General features: G+C 47.3%; 1 protein-coding gene across 1 annotated transcript in view; it reads right to left on the bottom strand.

Annotated features, from left to right (window-relative positions):
* Positions 1–11495: 11495 nt before the first annotated feature.
* LOC149358003 (uncharacterized) overlaps positions 11496–20559 on the bottom strand; it is a 38876-nt gene continuing 29812 nt past the window's right edge. The window contains exons 8-10 of the mRNA XM_089576714.1: positions 17113–17254; positions 14887–15156; positions 11496–11635 (exon numbers count right to left, since the gene is read on the bottom strand). Of these exons, the coding sequence (XP_089432840.1) occupies positions 11496–11635; positions 14887–15156; positions 17113–17254 (552 nt within the window). The remainder of the gene's footprint in view (positions 11636–14886; positions 15157–17112; positions 17255–20559) is intronic.

Here is a 20559-nt window from a genome sequence, read left to right on the forward strand (position 1 = left end):
AGCCGAAGGCAGAGTAGGTGAGCCGACGCAGGAGGTCGGGCGGGAGGATGTCGCAAAGGACTGCGTGTTTAAACGGCTGGATGGTGATGCCGTTCAGGTACATCGCAGCCTCCAGTTGGGCGAACCACCCGCCGACGACTGCAGGCCGGAACGCCGGGAGCGGCGGGTCGAAACTTGGGTGCTGCCAGTACGCCATGCTAGGACGCCACTGGGATAGAAGGCACGGTTCGCCGGGTCACCACTGTTGAGGGTTTGCGGGGTCGCAGCGGAGCACCAGAGAGAGACGACCAGCGTGGCAGGCTTCTAGTTTCGAGCTGCCCGTGCCGGGCGTGCGCTCCGAGCACGCGCTGTTCATCTTTATTTTTTTCTAGCGCGCGCTGTAACACCGATCTCAGCGCCGGCGCTTTATAGCGTCGCCGGGCGCTATAGGCTCACATTCTGATACCCGGCATTTTGTGGCATACTACTGCCTTTTCGAAGCTCCTGCTTTTATTGATTGGGTAAATGCGAGACGCCCAATCTCAGTGCCGAAAATACCTTCCACGCGCGAGGCTTATTTGTGAAATATAGAATCGAAGCACTACTTTCAAGTATTAATTTAGTTGATTTGAAACGTTTGCCTTGAATACTGCGGTTTCATTTCTTGGTATTGAATGAGTGTGAACGAATTGGCTTTTATGGAAATAATGGCGCAGTAACTCTGTTAGCTCCCCGGGAGAGATTTGACAAGCATTACAGGCCGACGGTCAGAAATGTACCTGGGCGTCTGTGACATGTACGCGAAAAGCGCTTGAGGGATATATTAGTGATTCAACCACCTGGTCGATGCGCCGCGAAGCAATGTCAAACAACCTGCGCCCCGTTGAACCGCGGCATAGTGAATACTCCGGAGGCGAATACTCCGTATTGTGATTGAAACCGACCACGTCCTCTGAAGGGCCATCTCCTCTGAAGGACCGAGGCGTCTGCAGCATGCAGACGTTGGTGAGTGGCGACACCACGGGGTTAACCCGAGCATCCGCAGGGACATCCCCGCAGGGGGATGATGGTGAACAATGCGTCACCACGGACCCGAGCATCCGCGCTTAGCCGGGCGTGGCATCGCCATGTCCGGGGAAAAGGGGATCCTGGTGGTTGAGCCGATGCCGAGCGTTTGGACGCTTAAGGCCCCTCGGCGGAGGCAACACACCACTTTGGCCCCAGCTTCCTGTAGACGGCACCTCCGGCCTGACCCAACCGGAGGAAATCGGCAGTCGCCTTTTCCTGTCCTCCCCTCTATCTTTCACTTTCCTATCTCTTTCTTACAACTCTCCTGTCTCCTCCTCTTTTCTTCGTTTTTTCCTCTTTTTCCTGGCGGCAAGGGTTAACCGTGTGTGACCAACTACCCTGAGTTGAGTCATATTAGGTATATTAAGGTGTACAGCTGGCGTGGGCAGGACTTGCTTTCAAGTTCCTGTCCCGTCCCCTTGTTGGACTCCATGGTGGGTGGCTGGCACCATGACCGAAAAACATCAATTTTGTATGGCTCCCCCCCTTTTCAAACTTGATCGCTCTCTTAAAAGAGTGCGGAACGAAGCAGAGTACTTTTTTCCAAAAAGAAACCAACATTCGCCAAATTCCATGTCATCCACAGTGAAGTGCAAGATAAACAGGCCAGAATTCTATCCCCCTTCATCCTATCGAAATGCTTAACAGAGGCTTTGGGCCCCGGCTACAAAGTATCAAAAATGGCCAGCGGCGATCTATTGCTGGAACTCCGAGATAATGTTCAAACTTCCAAACTCGCAAACATAGTGTGTATGGGGGAGACACCTGTCTCCATCACAGCACACCGATCCCTCAACACTGTCCGTGGCGTCATCTCAGAAAATGATTTTCTACATCTCACAGAGAAAGAAATGCTTGAAGGCCTTTCCGATCAAAACGTCATTGATGTGTACCGAATCAAAATCCGCAAGGACAACAAAGATATAGATACCAAACACCTGGTCCTGACTTTCAACACATGCACATTGCCAGAAACCATCGACGTTGGATACCTCAAAGTAAATGTAAGACACTACATCCCTAACCCCCGAAGGTGCTTTAATTGTCAACGGTTTGGCCACGGATCACAGAGTTGCCGCGGCCGCAAAACTTGCGCGAAATGCGCGTCAAAGGACCACCATTCTGAAGAATGCGACGCAGCTCTACTCTGCGCTAACTGCGAAGGCGACCACGCTGCGTACTCCAGGGCATGTCCGTCCTGGAAAAAGGAGAAGGAAATCATCACCATTAAGACCAAAGAAAACATTTCATTCAAAGAAGCCAGAAGGCGTTTTGCACTGACAAATACATTCTCTTTCACATCCAAACCAAACTATGCTGACGTGGCGCGCAGGGGCGGTGCACCACGCAGCACTCCGGCATCTGCCGCGGCCACTCCCACCGCGCCAGTGGCAGTGCCATCAACGCCCCAGGCAGAGACAGCCAAGGCTGCTCTGCCAACTCCAAGCCAGGGAGTGCCGGCCTACGGGTCAGCATCCCGCAGGACTTCCCCCCGTCGGGGGAGGCCCGACACCAAAACATCCGCGGCTTCGCGGTCCTCCAGCACCTCTGGTGAGGTGATGGATACAACTAACACTCCGCCCGCTTTGCAGCGGCGGACCGGCTCTCACGAGCGAAGAAAAGATAGAACCCCGGTAACGGGCCCAGAACAGTAAACTTCTTCCGTTCCATTCCCACCCAAAAAACAAACATGACATTTGTGGTTCAGTGGAACTGTAGAGGAATGTTGAGGAACTACAGTGATATAACTGATATTCTAGGGTCAGTGATGCCTATATCTCTATGTCTCCAGGAGACCAATCTTGGTCCACAACATTCAAATATCTTAAAACATTATACAACTTTTAGGCGTGATCGCGAACATGCAAATAGACTGTCGGGAGGCGTCGCAATCATCATCCAAAGCGGCGTCCCGGCTCAAGAAATCAAACTGAAAACAAAACTTGAGGCGGTTGCAGTTAGCGTCATCAGCTACAAAACCATAACAATATGTTCTGTATATCTTCCCCCACACATCACATTAACATGCCAAGATCTAGAAGGCCTGATCGATGAACTGCCGGAGCCATTTCTGGTAGTTGGCGATTTTAACGCTCACTCTCCGTTTTGGGGAAGCGAACGCTGTGACTCTAGAGGCCAAACAATCGAAGATTTTATACTTTCGAATAATATCTGTCTTTTAAATACGGGAAAAGCCACATATTGCTGTCCAAGCTCAGCAAAAATGAGCTCTCTCGATTTAGCTTTCGCATCACCATTACTTTTTAACGATTTTAAATGGGATGTTTTAAATGACCCCATGAGCAGTGATCACTTACCTACCATCATCAGGCTCTCATCGTCGACTCCAATCATCCCCACAAGGCCACGGCGCTGGAAAATTCAGCTCGCCGACTGGTCACTTTTTACAAAAAGTGCCACTCTGGAAAAGGAATTTTGTGACGACCTAAGCACAGATGAAATTAATGAGAAGTTTACTGAATGCATAATATCGGCCGCAACACTCGCTATACCACAAACAACAGGACTCGCACAAAAGAAACACAAAGTGTGGTGGACAAAAGAATGCACATTAGCAAAAAAACAACAAAACAAAGCGTGGAGCACTCTGCGTCGATATCCCACTGCAGAGAACTTACTTACCTTTAAGAAGGCAAAAGCCAGAGCGCGCTATGTGCGAAGAAATGCAGAGAAAACCTCTTGGCAGAAATATGTCTCCTCAATAAATAGTTCAATAACATCAAAGAAAATGTGGGAAAAAGTTCGTAAATTTACTGGTGACTTTCACACTTCCCCTCTTGACAGCACCCGGGACACAAACATCTTTAGAAGAACAGGCCAACATATTAGGCGAGCATTTTGCTGAGATCTCAAGTTCATCCAACTACACAAACACATTTCAGAAACACAAAGCAATAGCTGAAAAACAAAAATTCCCATCCGGAGCAGGTATACATGAGGATTACAACCAGCCTTTCACACTGCAAGAATTAAATAAGGTATTATCTTCTGGAAAAAAGACAGCACCAGGACCGGACAATGTGCATTACGCTATGCTTGCCCATCTCTCGGAGGCTGCTGTAGAGGCACTGTTAAAATTCTTTAATAAAATCTGGATAACTGGAAATATACCTGACGAGTGGAAAAAAGCAGTCATAATACCCTTTCTCAAACCCGGAAAACCACCAACAAGTCCTAGCAGTTATAGACCAATAGCCCTCACCAGCTGCATTGCTAAATCTTTCGAAAGTGTAATAAACATTAGACTAACCTTCGTACTTGAATCTCGGCAACTACTAGATAAACACCAATGTGGGTTTAAGAAAACATGCTCCACCACAGATCATCTTGTCCGCCTATAAAACACCATCCGGGAGGCGTTCATCCACAAGCAGCACTGTATTGGGGTCTTCTTCGTCTTGGAGAAGGCCTACGATACTACGTGGAAGTTCGGCATCCTCCGGGACCTAGCAGAGCTAGGTATCCGCGGCAGGATGATGAACTGCTTGAACGACTTCCTGGCTAACCGCACATTCCGAGTCCGCCTAGGAGCAACTCTCTCCATGACTTTCACCCAAGAGAACGGCGTACCCCAGCGGTGCATTCTAAGCACGACACTCTTCATAGTAAAAATGAATTCCTTAGCTAAAGTAATACCCAAGTCCATAATGTTTTCAGTTTATGTAGATGACCTACAAATAGCATGCACGTCCTCCAGTATATCAACCTGTGAGAGACAAATACAAATCACACTAAATAAACTAGGTTCTTGGGCAGACAGAAATGGATTTAAATTTTCCCCTCAAAAAACAGTAGCTGTTCTTTTCTCATTGCGACGAGGCCTACAGGTCGATCCCAGTCTATACCTGAATCACACTGCGCTACCAATTAAACAAGAACACAAATTTTTAGGCCTAACTTTCGACAAGAAACTCACATTTCTACCACACATTAACAACCTTAAAAAGAAAGCTTCTCAAGTCCTCAATATCTTAAAAGTGCTCTCACGGAAGCGGTGGGGGTCCGATAGAGCAAGCCTTTTACAAATATATCGCTCTCTGGTGCGCTCCAAGCTGGACTACGGGTGCATAGTATATGGTTCGGCAAGAGCATCCTACTTAAAAAGATTAAACCCCATTCATAATCTTGGTCTGCGCCTATCATCTGGAGCATACAGAACATCACCAGTAGCCAGCCTATACGTTGAAACTAATGAGCCCGCTCTTGAGGACCGAAGAATCGCACTAACATGCACATACGTCTTAAAAATCCGTTCTCTTCCGAAACATCTCTGCCATCCAGTTGTCACCAAGTGCCCATCTAAAAGATTATTCATCAACAAACCACATTCTATCAGACCATTACTATTGCGCTTTGAAGACAAATGTGAAGAGCTAACAGTACTAGACTGCTTACCGAATATTGTACAAAGAAATGAATATTTGCCACCATGGTACAGCCTGCCTTCAGTATGTGACCTCACAATGACACATTTAGATAAAAAGCAAGCGCCAAATGAGTACATATTACAGGAATTCTTTGCACTACAAGAAAAGTATGACACCTACATTGAATTTTATACAGATGGCTCAAAAACAGAAAGTCACGTTGGAAGTGCAGTAATTCAAGAAAAAAATAAACAGATAATGCGATTACCAGAATGCGCATCGGTTTTTACTGCTGAGTGTTATGCCATCTTTGTAGCTGTAGAAAAAATAGTAAGAGAAAACATCAAAAATAGCATCATTTACACCGATTCCCTTAGTATGCTCAAAGCACTGCACTCCAGAAACGCTGCTGAACCCATAATAGGTAACATCATACATAACATTGTTAAAATCACAAAACAAAAACATAACATTAAATTCTGCTGGGTTCCTAGCCATGTTGGAATCGTAGGTAATGAGAAAGCAGATGTATGCGCTGCACAAGCCCGGAATGGCCAAATAAAGCAAGTGAACATACCGCACAGGGATTGTTTAAAGTTTATCACCAGTAAACTCAAAAATAAGTGGCAGGCTGCATGGCAAAAACACATAAACAACAAACTACATTCTGTGAAACCAATTTTAGGGGAATGGCAATCATGTAGGCATCAAGAACGTTTTACCGAAGTTATTTTATGTCGGCTCCGCATTGGACACACCCACCTCACGCACAGCTTTCTACTAACCAAACAGAACAAACCTCTCTGTGAAATGTGTGGTGCTGAACTCACGGTGAACCACATTTTAATTTCATGCATAAAACTAGAAGAACTAAGAAAGAAATATTTCACAACATTTTACAGAGAAAGCATCCCTTTACACCCCATGTTACTTTTAGGTGATCGAGCACTGGTTGACATCTCTTGTATTTTTAGGTTTCTCAAGGAAGCCAGTGTTTTAAACAAACTCTAAGTATAAAAGCTTCACCTTTAACAAAAACTCTAACCTTGTGTTTGGCGCATCATAGCCTCAGTTGCTTTTGCGCCATTAAAATCAATATAACTAACTAACTATCCTCTGAAGGACCATCCCCTCCGGCCGCGCTACGCCAGCACCCTCCCGCTCGCTTCGTCAAGCCTGATTCTTCACTCGGCAATACGGTCTTCTTTATCGCTGGAATTACATGCCAGATGGTCGAAGATGACTACTTGTCATATACCTAAGCACTGAGGTCTGCGCATTTTTTTACGTCAAACCAAGGAACGCTCATGCTGATCTCTTAACATACACGCGACTTCAGCACCGGTACTTCTGGCGAGGCATTTACACCTTTCTACAAAAGTACATTTTCTCATGCCTTGACTGCCAACGCCGAAAGTCCCCACCGCAGCGCCTTTCTAGACCATTGCAGTCTTTACCTTGCCCTGCCCGTCCGTTTGATCGTATGGGCATCGACCTTTATCAGCCTCTGCGGCCTTCCGCTTCTGCTCACCGCTGGATGAACGTCGCCGTAGACCATCTCAGGCGCTATGCCGAAACATCCGCTTTTTCGGCCGCTAAAGCTAGAGAAGTAGCTTTTGTTTTCTTCGCCAGCTTGTTCTTTGCCACGGTACTGCCCGCGAGCATCTTAACGACCGTGGCCGCGTGTTTTCATCAGATGTTGTCCAGGCGCCCCTAGAAGAATGACGCGTAGTTCACAGAACAAGCACGGTGTACCGTCCTCAGACGAAGATCCTGGCTGAAACGTTTAATCGGACGATCGGTGACATGCTCACGATGTATGTCACTCCCGACCTCTCTAACTGGGACCTCGTACGACTACTTATCACATACGCCTATAATACCGCCGTCCGTCTACAACCTTGTTTTCGCCATTTTTCCTGTTTTAAGGATGTTAACCTAGCTGCCTGCTTGACGCCATTGTCCCCTACCATCCTAATGCCTCTGACTGCTCGTCTGCTTCTGAAATCTACCTACCAGTGTGCCGAAGAATACTGCCAACTAGCCCGGTCCCTCACGTGCCACGATCCACATTGACAGAAAGAACACCCCAATTCTGGTCAAGCCTTTCTCCACCTGCCTGCCTGCTTCCTTGTTTGCCTCTAGGTCCCTTCTGGCACTCCTGTCCTGTCATCCAAGTTCCTTGCCAAATATCAGGGCCCTTACCATGTTGTCTCTCAGAGTTCCCCCATGAACTACGTTGTGGAACCGTTGGCAGCCTGCTCTGACCACCGCCGTCAAGGCCGTGAAACCGTTCCGATTAGCCGCCTGAAGCTTTGCCATGAACCCATAACGTGCACCACGCCTTGAGTCGCCAGGATGGCTCCCATTTCCCAAGAGGCCATCGTTCATCATGCCTCATTCTTCGGCTGGCCGCCACGTTACATTTAGTTTGAGGTATTGGGCTCCTTTCATCGCCATCCTGGTCACGGAGCTTCGGCGTTCTGCGCCTGCCGTGTAGGTCGGCCGTGAGTACCTGGTCCGCCACGCACGGCCGTGCCCCAGCCCGCCCGACCTGAACCGACCTCGCCGCTCACCCCAGCCCCGTCCCCCGCCCGGACCACAAGACACGAAGACCCAAGACCCGACCGACCCAAGATCCTGCCCACACATGAGGACACCGCCCCCCTGACGTTCGGTGCTTCCAAGGACCTCGGCCGTCAGCTCCTGGCACCCTACGGCCCGGATGCTTCGTGGACCGGGTCTCATCCGCCTATCATCTCATCCACCATGGCGGCCAGCACTTTATCACCTTGCCACTTCTTTTCTGCAATGAACGCCATCACTGAATCACGCATCCCTTCGACCACGTCTTCCTCAGTTTACGATCGGAACGATCGCTCAGTGGCCGCGGGTAATGTTACGAAGAAGACGAAGCTGGCAGTGACGCGGGACAGAGCGTTCGCGCTAGGCCAGCGGCCATCAAATCATCTCTTATCCATCGTCCATCACGCCTCGTTCTTCGGCTGGCCGCCACGTTACAAAAAGTTGGCAGAGGCTTAACTTGGTTAAGCCCGGTAAGTTGCGAAAGCAATAGCCCTGGCTGCGCCTGGTTTGGCTGGTGGTGTGTCTTGGTAGTGCTCTTAGTAAAGCTTATGTTTATCAAAGTCTTGCCCATTTGTTTTACATGGCATTATATTGACCACGCGAGGGCCCCCACGTGCTGGGCGATTTATGCGTGCCTTGGTCGCCAAAACGAGCGGCTGACGCTAACGGATGATTGTCTAGAAGCTCCGAGCTACGCGGCCAAAGCCGGCGGCCGAAGTTGCGGATAACCGGAACCATGGATGGATGGATGGATGGATGGATGGATGCATGGATGGATGGACGGACGGACGGACGGACGGACGGACGGACAGATGGATGGATGGGTGGATGGATGGATGGATGGATGGATGGATGGACGGACGGACGGACGGACGGACGGACGGACGGACGGACGGACGGACGGATGGATAGGAGCGCCCCCTTTAAACGGGGTGGTGGCAATTGCCACCATGCTCAGCTTTTCTTTCTTTAATTTTTTATGTTCTTGTTTCTTTTAATTTTTAATTGGTTTTATTTTTTAGTTTTATTTTTATTCGCGGCAGCGGCAGCGGCGCGCAGCTGCTACGCGGCGCGGCGTGGATCCGCTGGGACAGCAGCGAGGATCTGAGTTGGGCCCGTTTTCTCTCCGTCTGGCGTGACGTCACAACAGAGGTCAAGTTAAACTAAAGTGGCTGTCTGGGCTTGTTGGTAAGTGATCATGGTTAAAGAATGCAGCGCGAAAAGACAAGGATAAACGAAGAAGTGGACAGGACTGGCAGGACAGGAGTGGACAGGACTGGAACAGAGAGCGCCAGTCCTGTCCACTTTTTCGTTTGTCCTTGTCTTTTCGCGCTGCATTCTTTAACCATGGTCAAGCTAAAGGTCAAACGTGGACCCGCCGGGAAGACGCTGAAGGCTTAAAACCTAGCGCATTATTGCTTTCGCCATAATATATATATATATATATATATATATATATATGAAAGAAGCCAACAGCCACAGACACCAAAGGGCACAGGGGATATTTAATCGATTTATTTATTTTGTGGTGTTTATCAATTGAGAATATTAGTGAATATGTTATCGCTTAAAGCTAATTGATTAGAAAAGCAGAAGAAAAAACAACCACTGCCGCCGGTGGGATCCGAACCCACGACCTCCGAATTACGCGTCCGGTGCTCTACCTCTGAGCTACGGCGACGGCTGTCAAATCTTCTGCTTTCGGGGGTATTTATGTTTACAAGTAACCTAACCTTGAGAGTGTTCATCAGCGCCACCCACATTCATAAGCGGCGGACGTAGAACGTCCTGAGTTACCGCAGCTGTGACGTAATATTGTGACGAACTGTATGTAGTGGCGCGGGCCGGAGTGCGCACCCCAGGTCAATAAATCGTCCTGTAACCACCTGTCATCAAGTCTCAGTCATCGGCTTGCCATCACGTAAGATTTGGTGTGAGGGGTACCTTCATTTCCATCCTACGCCCGGAGCTTCGGCATCCTGCGTCAGCCATGTGTACCAGTTCAGCAGTGCCCGTCTTTGCCCAGCCCGGCAGACCAGAACCGACCTCGGCGTTCAGCCCAGCCTCGTCCCGCGCCCCGTCCAGAAGACACGACGAAATGACGAAGCTGCCGCTACAAGACCCTATGACCTGACCGACCCGAGAAGCCGCATATAAGTAAGAACACAGCCCCAATACTCGTGACATTCGGTGCGATAATAGGCCTGTGCCGAGGACTCCAGGTGACCTGTGGGCCAGAAGCTTCGTGGGTCAGCGCTCCTCAGCCCATCGTCTAATCCACCGTGGCGGCAAGCCCTTGACCTCCTTCTCTATTCACACATTTTGTACGCCCATCGTCATCTACTGCGTTTCTTCTGCAGTGCCGATCTTCTCGTTCGCGATCGGGACGATCGCTCGCCGGCCCCAAGTAGCGTGACGGACTAGAACACAACGAACTGTGCAGTCGCGTGGGCAGGAGGGATGGTGCCAGGCCATACTCCATTAAATCATCCTGTACCCATCTGCCATCTCCTCTGAGTCGTCGGCGTGCCATCACGTCATGCCATTTCCAGCATATATATATATATATATATATATATATATGACGTGAAACAGGTGAAGCGGCGCCGTAAAACCATCGTGAACGTTTTTATAAATTAGTTGCTAATGTTTGTTGGTTGATGGTATATGAAGGCAGAACCAGTCACACGTTGGTGGTCGACAACAGACTGTGCACCGGTTTCTTAAACCCACCACTTAACCGTGTATAGATTAGCTCGGCATAATCGGCATGAAAGATGTACGAAGATGACAGAACATTTTGAATGAATAGAGAGACTATCTTTTTTCAGTCATTCCAATGCACGTTGTTGTTGAAATCTGGCGGCCAGGTCCCGCAGTTTTCGGGCTCTTTTTTGAGCTACGGTTTTTTAACCCTAGAATGTCATCAGAACAAATCAGTTAATGGAAGTGTCAACCGGTCGCGCATTTTCTTCATACCAGAGCAAAAGTTCTCTTTCTTAAATTAGGACGAAATTTATTTGCCAAATGCAAGTGTTCCCATGAACTTACACAAAGATGGCATTAGGCCCGATAGTTCTTTAGGACAGCTTTCTTCATGCTCTGTGTTATGGACATTTATGCCCTCAGAAACATGCAAGCCTGTCTTATGACCAGAGGCTAGACTTGTCGATTTAAAAAAAAAACTTTATTGTTTTTGTTTTTTTTAAGTAACAGTGTGAAGAAAAATGTCAGTGATTACCTTTCTCGGTAATACGAATAGAGAACGAAGCTCGGTGGGGATATAAGGGGATAAGTTAGATGGGGAAGCTTCGGACTTCAATGTATGCTAAAATAGCCACACTAAACACCTTGTAAGCAAATCCATTGGGCTAATTCCTTTTGGCAAACGTTTTACTTTTTCATCGGTGCGGAGAACCAACTAGACCACGCTATGAGACAAGCAATGCACGACGAGTCTGCTTATACCATGTCCTATTTCTTTGCGTTTTTGCCGTGCAACTTAACATAGGCCTCTTTTAGCGAGCTGCGAAGATCTTTGCCGCTGGCTGAGCGAGGGATGTTTTCCATGAACTCCACACCAGCGTGCAAGTGTTTGTGGGCAGCGAGATGAACTGAAATTAGAAAAACGTTGGGTTAATTGGCGCTCAGTACTCATCCGCAGTTCATCACCACAGAAGACGTCAGCACAAGTCACCAGATTTTAGGCCACCTTTTTAAGCAAAGTGGTGGCAGTATTCTTTCCGAAGGTGTGTTATAGGACAGCATTTTTCTCGCGTATGCACTCGACTCGAGCACGAGCACCTTGTTTACAAAATCGCTGCTTTGCGATCACATGTAGGGATGCTAATAAATAGCAGTGAGAACAACAGTACCACAATGCGAGGAGCAGAGGGTGACTCAGGAATGAAGGCATCGCGTTTTTTTTTATAGAAGGGCCTGGAAATTAGGCTGTCCTAGTTTTTTCGAAAGAATTTGGGAATTCGAATTAAATCAGTTATACTGTATGGTGCACAATATATCTAAGGAAGGCAGCCATAGTTCAGCTGTTATAAATCTGGATTTCCGTTCCTGGTATGTCTTGAATTGACAGCAAGTGTTCATAGGGAAGGCGGTCTACAAGTTACTTCATTTTATTTCAGAAACTTCTTCAAATAAGCTCGAGTTTAAAGAAAGAAATTATCACTTATAGGTCATTTTTTCAATAAAAACGCAACACTCCACCTGGTCTGGTATTTAGAAGTGTCAGTGTGTGAGGCAAAGCTCCTCACGGTGTCAGATGGGTTGCTCATCAAGACGCACTTGTGTCACAACAGATCGTAGCTGATGATCGTATCGTAGTTTTTTTTAACTTTCGCATAAGGATCAGTTCTTTTGATCACAGATTGGCCGCATTAAGCGGATGTTGGGAAAGACGCAATGAAAAGCAACCGTCCGGATGGCGTGCCACACAGCGCTCATGTTAAGAAAGCAATCAAACTTTCAATCGATCCTTTAACACAGACCACTAGCGGATTCGCTCTGCTGCCCGAAATACTGATTTGGCGTCCAATGTAGAGCAGTGCCCAGCAGAAGCACAAACGCATGCGCCTCACATTCGGGATGTGCTGGGTTCGATCTCCAGTGCCGCCGGGTGGCCACCGGTTGTCTAATGGCTACAAATTTCCCCCGAACTGGTGCTGGGCTTTTCTAGGGTGAAGTTCTTGGGAAAAAGGTCCTGGACCTAACCATTGATAATATAATCCCTAATAATATGCGAAGTGCAAAGCGCAACATTTTACGCTGTTGAAAGAATCCAATATGACCAGTGCCTAAAATCTGGCTCCAGTTAAGGGAGGTCTCTAGTGATTCGAGCGCAAGTAAAAGTGGAAGTGAAGAGGGAGAGAGAGACAGTGGCAGGCAGCCTGTTTTACACATTGTTTTCGTCAAAGGAGCGTAGTTAAAGTGCAAGAACCACTGCATACATTCTGAAATGAAGTAAGCCAAAATAGTAGTGCTAACTAGAAACATCACTGATCTTTTCCGGGAGGCGGGAAAGAGAGAGAAAGAAAGAAAAAAAATGGACAGAACTGTTACCACAGTTAACGCGAGATTCAGTCACAGCCGTTACGGTATTGGTATTTGATGTCGTAGAGTATCAGAGCGACCATACACCTGTGTAGTTCTAGGGCGCTCTCTTTAGTTTTCCAGACATAGTCGTTTTTCGTCTAGATCTCCTCTACAGACCACAGTCCTAGAAGCGCAGCGCCGCCGATGATCCTCAGCTAGGGCGGCGCATTTCGCAGCAGCTTCGCAGAGGGCCGGTGCGACATTCCTCCACTCTCGCCATGCCCTTTCTCCTCCTTGCAAGGTAACGTAGATCTGGGTGGTTACCGTGGTACCCCTTCCTACACTATCGCCATAGCTTGTCCCTCTTTGTGTACATTCCTCCCATGGCAATGCTCCTTCTCCTTCTAGTATTACTACCTCCGGTTGGTTCCCACGGCAACCACGTACCAGGTGCGCCTTCTCACTCTCTCGCCATGCCCTCTTCCTTTCACGATGATCACCTTCGGGATGGTTATCGTTGAAGCTAACCTCTGCTTACGCCTTCCTACGCTCTCGCCATAAAGCCTCCTTCCATGGTATACCCCTTGTTGTCCTTCCAGGGTATACCTACTACCCTGATGGTTTCCGTGGGGACCGCCGACTGGTTGCGCCTTCTTACGCTCTCGCCATACCCTCCTCCTCCCAATGTAACCAGCCTCCAGATGGTTCCTGTGGTAACCATCTACCGGTTATGCATTTCTCAACACATGTGATACCTACCTTTTTCCTTGTATGGTAACCACTCTCCAAGTGGTTCCCATGGAAACGCACAAGCCGGTTACACGGAAAACTACGACAGGCAACGAGAGATAACGACATACTACTACGACGTGAAACCTAAGAACGGGTACTTGACAGCTATCGCTGTAAAAATGGTTGCCTGCTTCGGATTAGCGCGGCCTCTACATTCTAGCCCGGGGGTCTCAGGTCCCTTGGTAGTACTGGTGGGGACCCCGGACCACCTGCGACCCACCCACATAACGAGACAATACCATGTACTGCCGTTCCTGACTCTAAGATCCTTGAACCGTCATCGCTTCCGGGGGTTGTGAAAATCGCTCATCAAGGATCTCAACCACTTCCGCCGCTTCTCGCCGTCCCCTCATCCACGTCTACGCTCGAACATGGGAAGGTGGGGCGTTTTGGCTGCTTGTTTTTGAAAGTCAGCGTTAGAATATTGTCTGTAAACCAGGCTACACGTCGGACTTTTCTATTAATTGTATAAAAAGCAACAGAGGGATGTGACAACACCCTAAAAAAGAATGAGGTGGTATAAAGTGCTGCCTTGCATCGAAAGTTGTCCCAAACCCATCGACCATGGCCAGAGTTTTGGGAAAGACGAGGCAAGATAGGAGGGAACACCATATTTAAGTTCCATATAAAGGGTCTCATGTTTAACACACATCACCAAGTGTCCGGCTATGTCCCGCAATGTTACACGTACAGCCTTTATCACAAATTTAGAGCCCAGAGGGTTTGCTTATGGGCCACACTGCTTTGCTCGTAATGCGATCTCAGCGTCCCAAATGTCTTGAAGGTAAGAAGATTTTTCGCCCTGCTCCCTCCGATGCGTAGGACTTCCATGAGTGCTACAGGAGCGCCACAATAGTGCTTTGAAGCAAACCCCCTGGGTTCTAAACTTTTGACAAAGGCTGTACATTCTGGACTTTACTTCCCAGCTTCATCGCGTACTTTTTTTACGACGATGGTGCTTCCGGATCGCAGGTTAGCGACAGCAAACAGCTATTCTACCATCATTCAGCGCGACCATTCATACCGGCCACGAGCCCCTGCAGTCTCTGGGCCTCTCTCAGCTCTTCGAGGCTTCCCGGTTGGAGCAGTCGCCGAGGCACCACAAAAGCTCGCGCCGCCTCTCCGTACTGGGGATGCGGCACACCAACGACGATTACATGGCGCACTTCAGGGTCGGAGGAAAGCAGCTCTTCCAGCTCGGCCGGGGCCACCTGCTGGCCCATGCACTTGATCAGCTCCTTCAGTCGGCCACACACGTAGAAGCGGCCGTCGGGAGTGTAGTAGCCCAAGTCACCTGCAACGCGATGAAAGAGAACAGCAGTGCGAAATCCTCCTGGCCTTCCTTTCGGATTCTGTATATCATGCACTTGGGTTTCTCACGCTCGTACGTAAAATCACTGCGTGGAAGTCGCTAACGTAGCGCTATGAAATTGCTTCGAAAGAAACTTTGGGTTCTGGCTCAGCTTAGTTTTCGGCATCCTACCTGGCTCCTATGAGAGGAGTTTTAAAAAATGAAACCGATTTTACAGCGATCTGTTCACGCAGTGGTTTGATAAACAGTCCTTGTTCCCATAATTTAGTTGCTGCAGGTGCATTTCATACCAACGGGGAGAGGAGTGCTTCCAGAAAAAGCAACACTGGGTGACTTTAATGAGATTTGATTCCGCATACTACGATTACATGCCCATCTGTCTAACTCATTTTACTGCGGTAGCTGTTAATGCGAAGGCCCTCAGGAATCCCGTAGTTGGCGTTCGCATTCGTGTCCGCGGAGGAGCACGAGGGGAGTGGAAGAAAGGAAGCAGGTGAGGGACAGGGAGAAGCGTGTGAGGAGGAGAGCACATGCCTTTACCTCAAGCCTCATGCTGCCTTCGTCGTTGGGTGTTCGAGCGCGCGATCACGACAAGCATCCACGAGGCGTCTGGAAACGCCTCTCAGAATAAACATCTTGAAATGTTTCAAGCCTTCAATCGTCAATTTCGTTCGCACTTCGCTGATTGGAAGCGAGATAGCATCCTGACTATGGGGGCCATGTTTCAATTCAGGTAAAACTCTAAAGACACCCGTGGGCTGTGCGGTGTCAGTGTATGTTGAAGAACCGCAGGTGGTCGATATTAATCCGGTGCACTCCACTACAGTGTCTCTACCTTCTTTCACTCCCTCCTTCATCTAGAGCCCATTGCGCGGCAGAGGTTCTCGCCCTGATTGATAAGTTACGGCGTCTTTCTTTGCCTCACAATCAATGATGTGTCTTTTATTTCTTTCTTGCGCGATTCGTCGACTACAAGTCTTCATGAAACTTTACTCCCGAAAGCGATTCCACGCATTCGACAACACTGCTCTAAACCGACGTTGGACAGCTTGTACGGTAAAACTGCGGCTGGCGTGCTTTTAGAGAATAGCTCTGGGAAGGCCTTTTAAAGTTCACAAGGAACGGATGCTGTGCGAAGTGTATTGCAGAAAAGAAAAGGGGAGAAAAGCCTTGGATTGTGTGGCCCTCACCGCGCCTGATGGCCGTGCAGTGATTCGCCATGAAGGCCACGCGGTGACGCAGGCGAAATGCAGCGCAAAATTCCCGTGATACCACAGCTAGGCTACTCTGAGAGCGGCTGCAAAAATGTTCCATGTGCTTCCCCGAGGCAGCGGATTTTGCAGTAATAACAAACATAGCTTTCTCAACTGAACTACAGTTACCAGTCTTTTCCCTGGTGCATGACGTCGGTAGAAACTGGGGGTGATTTGAATTAGTTAATCTTTGGTTCGTTTTTTGAATGTTCATTCCAGAAAGCGTAATCTGTGGCTGGCAAAATCAACTGCACAATGAAGGGAACAGATAAGAAATAAATCAATCCTGTAATTACAAAAAAATAGAGGGCGGCTGTTTCGTCCATCGATCACCACAATGAAAGTTCACAAGGCAGTGTCTTCTATTGCGACGCTTTGCCTTGCTGTGAAGGCTCACTTCCTCAAATATGGGGTGGCCCCAGAGTGACTTGAGGTCAGGCAGAAATGAGAGACAGGCAGCTATGTGCCTCTTTTTCTTCTTTTGAAGAAACATCACTATACGAAAAATCGCACGATAACAGTCTCAACTGCCAGAAAATTAAACACCAAATCAGCGAATAAAATTAAAATCAAACAAGATACGTAAGCATTCTGTACGGTATCTGCGTCAAACATGGTTTCACGCCTTTAGCTATCTTTATACCGCCGTCCTGAGTCGAAATTAGAGATAAAAAGTGTTCCCCACCGGTGCGAACGAAGCCGTTTTCGTAAGCGTCAGCCGTCGCCTTCGGGTTATTGAGGTAAGCCTTGAAGGCGCCTGGGCTCTTCACACAAATTTCTCCATGCTCGTATGGATCCAAAGCTTTCCGGGTGTTCCGCTCCACCACCTGAGGAAAGCATTAAAACCTCACGAATGTCAAAAGCGCTGATACGTTGTCGAAGGTTTCTAAGACTACAAACAGAAAAGTAAGACAGGTAAAGCGGTTCTCCGTCATGTACGACTTTGGCGAGCGTTACTTGTGTATGCGCCAGGGGAGGACTTTCCAGCTTAAGCTGTTTCTCGTTTTTCTTTTATTTTTGCCTTACTTTTGTTGAATTATTTCACGGCACTGCGATGGCCGATACTAAAAAAAAATATGCACTGTAGGTTATGATTTTAATTGGGCACTAAAGTATCATAATGCAGCTGGATGTCTTACTTGTAGGCTTATCACTGCTCACACGGTGATGGATTAAATAGTGCTTTGGCATATATACCTCTGTCTTTGACAGCACGCATGCATTGGAAGGACGGACCTTGAAAGGCTGCTTAGGTTTTTGCAAAGTGCCCTAGAGACAAAGGAGACAACGCAAGTGGTCATTTTCACGCCTCAAGGCGGCCCATTCAATTGAAGCCACTTCAACAGCAACGTCAGCATTGCATAAGGGAAAGAACGTTCTAATAATGGTTAATTTCATTGCCTTCGGACATGTCCTACCGTTAAAAGCAATCGAGAATATATGTTGATGCAGCCGGGAAGAGAACACAGCATGACAGCAGAACCTGTGCACTGCTTGCACGCGTGTCAAGAGTGCAGACAATTTCTGTCCAGCCTGTCATGCGGGTAGAAAATAGCCGTAGGCACTTCTGCTTTCGAATTGTTCTTCAATATGTAGCCAGTTGATTCAGCGCCAAGAGGACTGCTGTAAATAAAAAATAATAATCGTCGATCATATCTTTTTGAACGTTTAATTTGCTGAACTCAATAGGGAATCTGAGACGTGGGCACCTAATCTACGATATATCAAGGCTTGGTCCGTAATGTAGGGTTTGAGTTGTAAATTACGAAATGCGCTTTACCCTTTCAGGCACCATTTATAGTTTCAATTCAAAATACGCGCCATTTCATTAATGCTGTGAATTGGGCGTGTTGGTTAGCTAAAGAGCTCGCGTGTTTGCACATGAGCAGACGCTAATGCCTGGATCGGACATCATGTATATTTTTGTGAATAAAAGTTGTTGCAAGTTCAGTGCTCGCCGTTGTCTACCCACTGTTCGTTTTTCCTTTTTTTGTGCTGATGTCATTGTTTCTAAATGTTATTTGGTATAATTAACATATCCAGGCCTCAAGAAAGGGAATGCGTGATTTTACGAACAGAAAACATCAATGGTTAATTTTTACAACGCGATTCAATTTTTTTACAAACTGTTTCTTAACTTACAAACAGTTCATAAATCTAATAATAATACGCCAGGATTTATGAAGTCAACTCCGTATAGATTTCGGAGTTCCTCTCTGTTCTGAAGATACGCATGACGCAAGCAATCAGGGGAAAACCTGCTACCAAGCTCATTACCTCGTAAAATATGTCTTGCTATGTTCATTAGCTGGTGCATAAAAGCGCCCTGTTTGGGAGTGAAGGATGCTTAATTCGCCTGAAACGCATAATTTAGTCCTAGCCAGAGGACACTCGGAGAAAACGTTGTCAGTTCGCAATCCACAGAATTGTGCATAAAGCTCAAGAATGGGCTATAAATCCACGTGGTGTAGAAATAATGGTGAAACATCACAATCCGATAAGCTTGAGGACAAGAAAATAAACATCCGTGTCGTTCTTATTCAGTATTGAGCTCCATACAAATGTACTTTCTTAAGCCGCTAGACTTGAAAAGTTTATTTTAGAAAATTTTAGATGTTCTTGAAGAATAAATTGCACGGTTTCTCGTGGCTGTAGCTTTTGTTCGCTTTTTTCTACTGCTCTAACTGAAGCGCTGAAAAATCGAAAGCTATGAATCAGAAGCACATATTTTAAAATACTTCTCTTGGAGGCGATCGCCTTCTGATTGTGAAAATCGCGCACACTTTATTGCGCAATGACACCTGCGGTCAAAAGGCGAACGCTGACATAGTCTTGCCTTCACAGTTTCAGGCATTTCCTTTGAAAATAAAAATAACTCAATCAGCTTTTTAGCTGCGAAATTGGAGTATTTGCGGTAGTTTTAGCCCCGCTGAAGTTTATTACTCAAATGAAAAAATGCTTCTGAAATGCTTGGAAAAGCAATAAATAGGATTTTGCAATTTTTCCTTTTTTTTCTCATGGCTTGCAAAATGAGGGACTCTGGTAATCTTTCTATCGAAGATTATTGTACAGGCAACAGCGTTCGTACCAAGGAATGTTTCCCTGCCGAATGTGTTACAGTTTTTGTAAGGAGTCAGGGAAGTAAGAACAAAAATGCGAAAACGAAGACATAGCTCAAGCAATGCACTAAATCTCATCCCCATAGCTCCTCGGCACAATCTCTACACAATTTATAAAATATTAAGCTTTCTTTCACAGCTACGGGTATATTGTTGAGAAACTAATTTGTTCATAATAGTGCGACAACATATTTCCGATGCTAGTATATGGAACCAGGTGGTTTGTAGTTCATGGGGGGTTTAACCTCCCGAAACGTCTCTGGCTATGAGGTGCGCCATAGTGAAGGGCTCCGGAAACTTCGACTACCTGGGTTTCTTTAACTTTACTGACATTGCACGATACACGGGCCTCTAGAATTTTGCCTTCATCGAAATTCGACCACCGCGGCCGGGTTCGAATGCACGTATTTCGGATCAGCAGCCCAGCGGCATAACCTCTGAGCCACCGCGGAGGGGTATATGGAAGGAAGTGAATGCTTGGATCGGCAAATGAGTACCTCTTCAAGGACGACCGCAATGCGCATATTAATGTCTATTATTCGCGTGGGGACTTTTTCTTTCCTAAAAAGCACTTCCCCAGGAGACTTTATTTCCGGGGGCATATTTTCCGGGGACATTTTTTTCCTACGCTCCGGTATACAGAGAGCTTATCCAAGAGCACAAGCGCGAAACCGGCGGCAAATGTATTTTACACTAAGTGCTTCAAGATTAGGTTCAAGAACCCTCCCCAGAGAAGACGGATCAGTTAGGCTGATCCAGAGTAGTATCTTCTTTCCTCTCCTTAGGTAAGATTTTTGTTATACCCGTTTCCAACTATTCCACAAACAGGACGGGCCCTTCAATCTTGCATGACTTGCGTACATGGGACAACTTCCGCGCCTAGTAACCACAGCACATCCATGCTTGTCTCTTCGCCCCGGTGTTTCTCGCATTACGTCCGTTAGTTTCAAAAGCAAAGACCGTACTGCACAAAATTTCAAGCTATAAAATTTGCTATTTTCTAGATATCTCAA

Source organism: Amblyomma mixtum, chromosome 3 (assembly GCF_055824585.1).
Source record: "Amblyomma mixtum isolate Tamu chromosome 3, ASM5582458v1, whole genome shotgun sequence".
In the NCBI taxonomy this organism is placed as follows: Eukaryota; Metazoa; Arthropoda; class Arachnida; order Ixodida; family Ixodidae; genus Amblyomma; species Amblyomma mixtum.